The 9,880-nt window shown below is 34.1% G+C and overlaps 1 protein-coding gene across 1 annotated transcript; it reads left to right on the top strand.

Annotated features, from left to right (window-relative positions):
- The first annotated feature begins 3,088 nt into the window (after positions 1-3,088).
- LOC109220609 lies at positions 3,089-7,329 on the top strand. Its single transcript, XM_019385068.1, has 3 exons — positions 3,089-3,305; positions 6,106-6,311; positions 6,837-7,329. The coding sequence occupies exons 1-3, from the start codon at positions 3,204-3,206 to the stop codon at positions 7,099-7,101; spliced, it is 573 nt and encodes a 190-aa protein (XP_019240613.1). The 5' UTR covers positions 3,089-3,203; the 3' UTR covers positions 7,102-7,329.
- The last annotated feature ends 2,551 nt before the right edge of the window (positions 7,330-9,880 follow it).

Here is a 9,880-nt window from a genome sequence, read left to right as displayed (position 1 = left end):
GAACCAAGTATTCATAAGATTGGGATTTATTAGTGGAGCTAGTAGTTTAACTTTAACATGGATGGTTACATGTGAACTCTAATTTTAATTTTAATTTTAATTCTTACCTTTTTAATTCATAGTAAAAATTTAATTATTACCGTAATCTACAGGTAAAATGCAATATTTTCGGTGAAAGTAGACTTTGTATGGTGAAATGTAAAAATTTAAATAAATTGAGACAGATAGACATTAGGAAGAACAATTTTCAGCCTTACTCTTGCAGATGTAAAAATTTACAGGTAAAATGCGTACAATAGACCTTTTTGGTCTGGCCCTTCCCTTGATCCTGCACATAACGGAAGCTTATTACATCAGGATGCCATTTTAGACAATAGGAATAACAGTTTTCAGCCTATTTATGTCTCAACTAGGGGTGTGCATTCGAATCGGTTTATCGATAAATCGAATCGATTATCTGTTATCGATTTATCGATTTCGATTTCGATTTCGAAACTTTCCTTATCGAGTTATCGATTTCGATTTCGATTTTGTCCTCTTCGGTTATCGGTTTATCGTTAAGCCGATAAGATATACTAAAAAGACAAAATTTTTTTTACCCTTGTTCTATAATACCCTTTCCTTTACCCTAAGTCCCTAACCCTATTATTTCCTCTACCACATTTAAGGAATAATCATATTTAAAGCTCAAGGGAATGAAGTTCAAATTAATGGAAAATAAAATTAGCCGTGATGATGTATTTTGTTATTTTTTGTTTTATACCGTTGGAGTGTTGGTGGCATACATTTGATCCCTTACTTTAGTTTCGTTGCATGTGCTTGTTGACACAATTTTTATGTTATAAACGGTGTTCATCTTATTTTAGCTTCTTTTTGTCCATATTAGTTAGGCGTATTTATCGCGATATACTTTCCGTGGAATCCCGCAAATTTTCTTATTGGTGTAATCGATAACCGAATCGATAAGCCCCAAAAATCGATAAATCCAAATCGAAAAAATGGAAACCTTATTGAAACGATAACGATAAGCATATGTACAAATCGATAATCGATAAGTAGTTATCAATAAGGGTCAAAATCGAATGGATAAATCGAATGCACGTCCCTAATCTCAACAATCATTGTTGGTTCAAGCCCATTAAAAGCAGGCCTGGCACTCAGATTACTGAAATGGGCCAATTCAAGTTGAAGCAGGCCAGATCGAATTGGGTTCTCATTCGAGTTAATTAGGCTGGACTCTGAAAATGGGTCTTCTTTCTTTCTTGGGAAACTTACACTAATATTCCAAATAAGTCTCAACTTACCAATCTCTAGCCATTAGTCATAAACTTGCTAAAATTAACCAAATACATATAAAAATTAAAAAATCAAATAAATAAGGTTCTTTCTCTCAAAGAACCACATGCAAAAATCACTTTTCATATTTTTAAGCGTGATTAGCAACATTAGATGCAAGACGGAAAGAAAATTTCATGGATAGGATAGCTAATAAGGTGATGAAATACAAAAAAAAAAAAGTACAATATTTCAAAAATCTAAGCAAAAAAGGAACTTTTTCAATGGGTATAGTTGAAATTCATTGAAAACATATAGATAAGTAAATATTCCAAATTTTGAAGAAGATTGGAGGTGATTTGGACTGGTTTTGTATCAAAATTCGTAATTAAATCGAGTTCAAAAAATTCTTCTGCGACACATGTATCACGCATATATCTCACACATGTATACATGGATATACATGTGATACAAATATGATACATATGTGATACATAAATTATACACAGTGTGATACACATATCATTTTTTTGCATGTTCAATTTTTATTTCGATTTTTCAATTCAAACCACCTCAAAACTTCACCAAATCATCCAAAAATTGAGATTCAAGCTCCTTAAGATGTACATAATCTATTCTAATAACACCACTAAAAAGAAAGCAAAACTTTGACATTTATTTGCTACAAATAGCTAGTAGAGTAATATTAGTAATATTTTATGAATTGACCAATTTTTATAATGAGTTACTTATAAATGGACATAGCTGATAATTTTCCTTTTTTTGGGGTTGGATCATTTGCAGTTTTCATACCCGAAGCTCTCACAAAACAAAGAAATGGGATTGGGCAATAAAAGTTACAACTTGGATTGGACCCTAACCATAATTCATTTGGATGTGTTGTGACAATTGTAAAATTAAACTGGATTTAAGTATTCCACATTGCACCACTAAGGAAATTGACGAGATGTATTAAATTTCTTCAAATTTGAAAAACTGAGAACGAGTTTTTCAATTGAAAAATTGTAAGTTTTACAAATTTGCCTTATATATTTAAAATTTATAAAAGGACCCCAATCAGTTATTAAATCTAGGTAACACCTACAATTACCCACCATCTGATTGAGTGCTCTTGGAATATATTTTGACATCCACGATTGAGATCTACAATTTATACTTTTTACCTGAAGGAGCCACTACAACTTCTATTAGAGATTGTTCGTACAATTAAACAATCGGCATGCTTGATTGTTTGTTTCAAGTAGGATAATCAAGTCGGGACGGTTTTGATATTTTTTTTTACAAATTATGTGGTATAAATCATATTTTATGGTTTTAAAAAAAATTACATTCAAATATGTTGCAAAAATTATAACCAAATACAACTTTATCTTCAAATCAAATTTTAATGAAATTTCAAATTAAAAAAAAAAATCTTGAAATTTATGTACAAACGCCTACTAAATGTTGGTCTTTCACGAATTTCATGGTCATTAAAAAAAAACAAGAAAAGCCATATTTGCCGAAAAAAACTAAACATTTGAACATGAAAAAGAAAAAGTTGAAAAAAGCAAGGTTTTTTTCCCTTAGCAAGGTGACCCACCACAAAACATGAGGGCGCTCACATCTTATCATCTCCCCATCAATAAATCTAATCACAGGCGAGTGAGACACACAAGTCAAAGCGTCAAACTAACAGCCGACCAATATACCCACAAAACATCCCCGCGTATACTAACGCTCCTTAATATCGCGTGAGGCACAGATTCCACAATTTGCAAAGCTCTTCTTTTAAGTTCCCACCTTTAAACACTACTCAAAAAGTACTCACTCAAAACACACACACTGTCACACTAACAACACAGTGAGTTGAGTTAACACACTCTTCAGTGAAGTGAAGCCCTAAATCGAAGAAGCTTCTAGAGAAAATGGCGGAAGGCAAAGGATCTTCGCTTGTTCATCTAGTTGTAATAGTACTCAGCTTAACCGCTTTCGGTTTCTCCATTGCCGCCGAACGTCGCCGCAGCACTGTAAATTACTTTCCTTTTTTTTTTTGTGTGTGTAGGTTTATATTTATATCTGTGTATATGTGTAGCTCCTGAGTATAAATTGAGCTTAAACTTCGCTAGATCCGGTGTGAATTCTGTATTTTGTGTAATTGTGTTTGTGCTATAGATCGATTGCTTCTTTAAGATCTGAAATGCTGCATTTGTTAGCTCAGTTATGATACTTTTTGAAATTTTCAGTACTCTGATAGTTAATTCGTTTTGTTAAGTGTTGTGTGCGTGTGTGTGTGTGCATGTCAAATAGTGTGTAATGGAATTTGTGTGTGTGTGTGTGCATGTCAATTAGTGTGTAATGGAATTTGTGGTTATGTTTAACAGTGGGCTGTAGCAATGCTATTTCTATGCTTAGCGAATTTATCGGTTTGGTTAATGTTCGATATAGCATTGAGTTGTGATGCTTGTTGATTAAAGTTGTGCTGTGATGCTTGTTGATTAAAAGTTGTGCTGTGGATATCCTTTGGTGAAAACTTGAAGGATTTGAAAATGAGAAGAGATTTACCAGAATTATTGATTTTGTTAATTTATAGGATGTAAAGAGTTTAATTTCTATTCACTTATGGTGTAAAATGTGCTTAGACAATCAGGTAACTTAGATGGTAATTGTTGGTAACTCTATTTAATAGTAGCATCCATTGATAACCTACAATAAAATAGCAAGTAACTTGCTATAATAGGTTAAATTAGACTCTTGAATTAAAAAATTATTATGGTGTATAAGGAGTACTTAAATTCTATAATTAAACGTGTGAGCTAACTTACAAAGATCAAGATGCTAGGTGTATTATGGGGGGAATGAATTTAGTCATGAAAAGTTTGAAGAGTTTTTTTTGGAAGTTGATAAACTTCTCATTTGTAGTCAGAGGATCATGTTTCATAGCAGCCAATTTTACCAGTAGCTACGTTCTGTTGAAATTGATCAACAAACGGTGCCTATGGATAGTAGAAATTAGTTGATTTATAATATCATAAAGATTTGCAGTTTATTTGGAATGATTCTTCATTGTCCTTTGGCTGTGCTTCATTACTGAATTATGTCTTGCCAAAATGTTTATTCTATATTATCTGATACAAAGGTGAGACATCCTTTCTCGTAGAGGTGTGCTCGATTTGAATCTTATCAGTTTCTAGAAGGACAACTGAACTAATCCACCGCCAAATATAACAATCTGACACTGGATATTAACCCAAATAATTGTTTCCGAGACTGATAATAACTTTTATATTCATTCAAACTACTCATCCTACTATAGAAATTTGTAAAATACATCTATGAAATGATAGTTTGCTATGGTTTAACACTGAAATCACTGACTTCGTCTCGGGGGAAAGATGTGTATGAAATATAATAAAATAGCTGAGTTAGAGTAGGTTGAAATATTTGTGTTTTTTAAATATAGGGGTTGACAAGGAGAGAGCTGTCGCTAGAATGTGGAGAAGAAGGAAAAGGAAGTTCCAGTGTTGTAGGTGGGGAGAACATTTCTGTAGCATGTAAATAATCATTTCCAGAATCATGATGGTTCCTTTGTCTTATTTGTTTTAAGAAAAATGATAGTACCAATCAATCACAAAAGATAGTACTGGAGGTCGAGATTTACATCCAAAAAGTAATTATCTATTTGGTAGGAATAGTAACTTTGCGCTTAAATTTAATGTTTGAGGATCTTTAGGAGCAAAGATAAGACAACTTCTGTACCATAATACCGGGGGAACCCGTATTATGATCCCAAACGTATTATAGAAGGGTTGTTTTTTGATTCACAGTCTGTACTTTACTGTCCTAATGAGCTCATATAACTAGCTGTTAGACATGTGTTAGGATCATTGCAAACAGAAGTACAATCACATTCTGCCAACTGTCTATAATACCAGTAATGCGGAACTTGATGCTGAGCCCCTAGTATTTTGAGTTAGGCGTATGGAAATGGATTTGGAAGAAGTTGGAGTTGGGAGAAAAAAATTCCAATTGGTGTTCCCCTTTTCATGCTTTCGTGAGGTGTATGGGACGATTTCTTGTGTTTACTTGTCTGGCAGGAGTCTATAATTTGTATAAAAGAAAATTGAGCAACGGGAAAACTAATGCTCTCTGTTCTTGCTCATAAAAAATGAAGACATTTGGATGTATCACTAGTTGAGTAGACTTATGAGATCCTTCTGTTTTTAAAACAGAAAGAGAAAAGATGGTTGATGCCTCTGATGGAATTATTTTTTAAAATGAGAACTTGGAAATAATATTTAACCAAGGGTATTTTGGAAATTGTACATGAGAAGAAAGATGTTGAATGAGTGAGCGAGTTTATGCACGCATGATAGCCACAGCCCACAGCTTTTGATGACTGTCAATCTATCTACAGTACTGCAGCTCATTAGATGACCTTAGAAGGTGTTGGCATTAGAAAATGCTAAAAACGAAACAAAGAGATTATAGGTGTCAAACCCCAAATAATTTCTTGATTCAAATTAGGAAAGGTAGATTGATGTCATAGTCTAGTTGCCTTACTTCTGGCGGAAAAGTTATTAAACTCGGCAATTGTTTGAAGAAACTTTTTTAGGAGCTTCAAGTAGGATTGAATTGAGCAGTGATGAGAAAACACAAATAAATTAAACTTTGCAGTCCAATAGGTTTAGAAGATTAGGCACGGAGACAGGCTGTTATGGCAGTTAACTCTGATGGACTGATGACCTAAACTTCCAATTGGTTTTTTTTTTAAATTTGTACTTTAATACAACCAGCTCATTAGCTGTGTAATTTGGTTCCTTTTGACAGGGTACTCTGCATGATGATAATGTTACAAATCGTACATATTGTGTTTACACCTCAGATGTTGCAACTGGATATGGAGTAGGTGCTTTCTTGTTTCTTCTTTCAGGCGAGGCATTGCTTATGGGAGTGACAAAATGCATGTGCTTCGGAAGACCTTTATCTCCTGGTACAAATCGTGCATGGGCCATTATATACTTCATATCGTCATGGTACGAGTCTCATCATTGCTCCCCTTTACCTCTTTTAAGTAGAAATAAAAGTCCCACTACATTATTATGGTCATCCAGTCAACAATCAGCATCGAACTATATTCTGCTGGCATGTAGATATACATGGTTTTATCCATGATATGTTATTATGTTTTGAAAAGGAAACTTAATCAGATCACATGTTTGTTATTCGGGAGAAAAAAATCCAGTATCCAAACGCTTGTCTCAAATTAGAGTGCTTCATGGCGGATAACCATTAAACTATTGCACTCTTCAGATTGTCTTTACTCTTTTGCACTCTGCTTTTTATCAAGTTATTGCAACACCGTCTTGCAAATAATTGCTGCCATTTATTCTTAATGCTGATGATACGTTCCGAACTGCATCTTTTGCGGGTGATCTCTTCATGATATATTAAGCAGTATTCTGAGATTTTACTATTTTATGTTACTATATGTGAAGACATCTTAAAAGGATTCATTTTTTGTACTCGCGAAGGTGTACTAAATATTTATACATCTGCAGGCTGACATTTCTGGTTGCAGAAGCATGTCTCGTTGCTGGAGCAAAGAAAAATGCTTACCACACCAAGTATCGGGATATGATCTTAGCAGAAAACTTTTCTTGTGAAACGCTAAGGAAAGGAGTCTTTATTGCCGGAGCTGTCTTTACAGTTGCAACCATGATCCTCAATGTGTATTACTACATGTACTTCACGAAGGCGACTACTCAGCCAGCTCATAAGACAAATCGTTCTAGCTCGAATGTTGGGATGACTGGTTATGCATAAATTTTGCAGAAGAAACTAGCTAGGCTCTATATCACCTCCATCATGGCGCTATATTTGTATAATGAACTACATAAGTTCGTCTATGATATAAAATCTGGTTATCGTTCACTGTTTGGGTATTTGCAAAGTGATAGATTAGATAGTTATAGAAAGACTTGCATATGTTTGGTGAAGAAAATTGAACCTTCCCTTGTGGCAAAGGTAATGCAAAATGTGGATTTGCAGTTATGGAGCAATATTCACCCTTGAAATTTGTCTGTAAATCATATATAAGTGTCTGTCCTGTCTATCTGCATGGGGTAGTGGAAGTAAGAGATCCCAATTAGTAGAAAAAACCTACAACCCCTTGGGGTTATCTGCACTTGGAATTTAATTTAGTAAAAGAAAAACTGAATATTTTTGTTACAAGAGTTGCAATAACTTTTTAGAACCTCAAGTATGCTGCCCAAATTTATAGCTAGACGATTAAAGAAATAGAAATTCACTTTGAAATGTTTTATAAAATAAAACTTTTGAATTAACAGAAAAGGCATATGACAATGTATAGCCAATTTAAAAATAATATCGAAAAAAATGTGTGTATATATATATATTGCATGTTATACGAAAATTATATAAATTTTATGTACTTTTACGCCTTGAAATATAAATAATTACTGATGCGGGCTAAAAGAGATAACACTGGAATAAATCAGAGAAGGTAGGTGCTTCCTAGTTCCTACCATCAAATCAGAGTTGAATGCTGACTGCTTCGGATTTGTAAGGCCTGAGGCGGCATGAGCCATGATGAATTAATCTAAAGAGTCGTCCATCTAATTTCTTAAACTATAAATAGCCGTCGAATATATAATATGTACAATTCACGTATAATACATGTATAACTACGTATAATCTATGATAATGTAGGTATACCGGCTAGAAAGAGTAAACGTTGAATTGACCGGCTATTTGTGTAACATTCCCCTAAGGACATTAGAACGGCCCAAGGTAATATGGGCTTGAAACTCCATCGGCACTCTTTTTGATAAGTGTGCTTAATAGACCTTGCAAAGAAGCCCATCTTTTTGTGTGCTCTCTCTCGTATCGTGGGGCAGCCTATTTGCACAGCGCAACCACTTTTTATAAAGCTTTGCATTCGTAGCCAGATAAGGTTTTCCATTATTAAAGCACCATTATTGCATGTTTGAAGAAGCGGGTCTTCATATATGAAAAATAAAAATCAAGTGAGTGTTGTTGGAAAAGCTTAGTTTCTTCCTCGAGCAGCTCTTATATACAAGATTTCATGGATTAAATTAAAACACCAATTAGAAATCACCGTCGTTTCAAACTTGAAGAAGTATTCTTGAATTTCAAAGATAAAAAATTAGCTTAAATCGAAAAAGCTTGAATACATTGAAAGAGAAGAAGGCTAGCTATATAAACTACTCTCAGTTTGGCATATTATGAATGTCTTTGATATTTCATACTAGAGGAAGAACTATGTTTCAGAGATGTGAGATGCCTTAAATTCATGCATAAATGCCCGAGTTCAGTTATATATGCGGGTCAACTGTTTTTTTGTCTCTTTACAAACTTATTTTTAGTTTTTGACCCAATCTCCTTTTTTACATATTTTTACACGTAATAGATCTCTCTTTTACACATGAGATATCTAAAAAGGTCATTTTCTTAAATTCAAAATTGTAAAGGGGCATGGTGTACCAATTGCACTATAATATATGCCTGAAGTTCAACCTTTGTCCTCCAATTTTTCCTTTGCCAATATTCATAGCCTTCTCGTAAAAATGTCGAAATTTTGGCCTTAACAAGCACCTTCATATATGTACGTTCGAAGTTTGCTTATGCAATCAATATGTCAAACTTCAGAAAAAATTTGTAACGTCATATGCGAATTTTTACAACTTCAGTCATGTACGATGTAGCTAGAGACCTATAATTTATGAATTTAGGTTATTGTTTAAGTAGCGCCCCAAAATCGGCTATATCCCCCCCCCCCCCACCCCACCCCACACACACACATACTATATTGTGTTGGCGATGAAGATCCTAAGGAGGCTGCTAGGGTTTCTCACACTATCTCAAATGACGTCTTTACACAAGAGGAGCTGATAAGTGGCACATAAGCATTGACACGTGGCAGCGTCAGAGCTGTTGCTTTTAATCCTAACCGTCCAAGACAGCTGTACCTTACTAATATAATTTTGTACACATGTTAAGTTAGTTAGGTAGTTTGTACAGTGTATAGAAATACATATAGACCTTGTATAGTTAGTATAGTTAAGAGAAAATAACAAAGTCATATATTTTGATTCCTCAAATGTTTAGAAGCTTCTAACGAATTTTCTCATGGTATTAGAGCTTAGAACTCTCGTTCCAGATTTGCTTTAATTCTTTTTTACAACAAAAATTCTCGAAATTTTCTGGATTTACTATCCAGTGTCATCTTAATTCGCTGGATTCTAGTCCAATTTCTACGCCTTCGTATTTTGACGAATCCGGATTTGCTAGATTCTGCAACAATTTCTACATCTTCAGCTTTGATTTCTGATTATGAATCTGAAACTGTGACTGGAATGGAAAAGATTGATTGTGATCATCCATACTAGCTACTTGTATGCTTCTGATTCTCCTGGTATGGCACTTGTATCTCCTCCATTTGATGGATCTGGATATGGAGGATGGAGAAAATCAGTGTTAATTGCATTGTCTGCAAAACATAAGCTAGATTTCATTGATGAAACCTTACCTAGACCCAAAGATGGAGCACCAGATCTTAAAT

The sequence above is a fragment of the Nicotiana attenuata genome, unplaced genomic scaffold (genome assembly GCF_001879085.1).
Source record: "Nicotiana attenuata strain UT unplaced genomic scaffold, NIATTr2, whole genome shotgun sequence".
NCBI lineage: Eukaryota > Viridiplantae > Streptophyta > Magnoliopsida > Solanales > Solanaceae > Nicotiana > Nicotiana attenuata.
The sequence above is the reverse complement of the archived record's forward strand: the minus strand, read 5'-3'. Positions and strand labels throughout refer to the sequence as shown.

Coding starts and splice junctions, on each gene's coding strand:
- LOC109220609 (XM_019385068.1), top strand. CDS start 3,204: ATGGCGGAAGGCAAAGGATCTTCGCTTGTTCATCTAGTTGTAATAGTA. Junction 3,306..6,105: donor CCGAACGTCGCCGCAGCACT/GTAAATTACTTT, acceptor TCCTTTTGACAG/GGTACTCTGCATGATGATAA. Junction 6,312..6,836: donor ATATACTTCATATCGTCATG/GTACGAGTCTCA, acceptor ATACATCTGCAG/GCTGACATTTCTGGTTGCAG.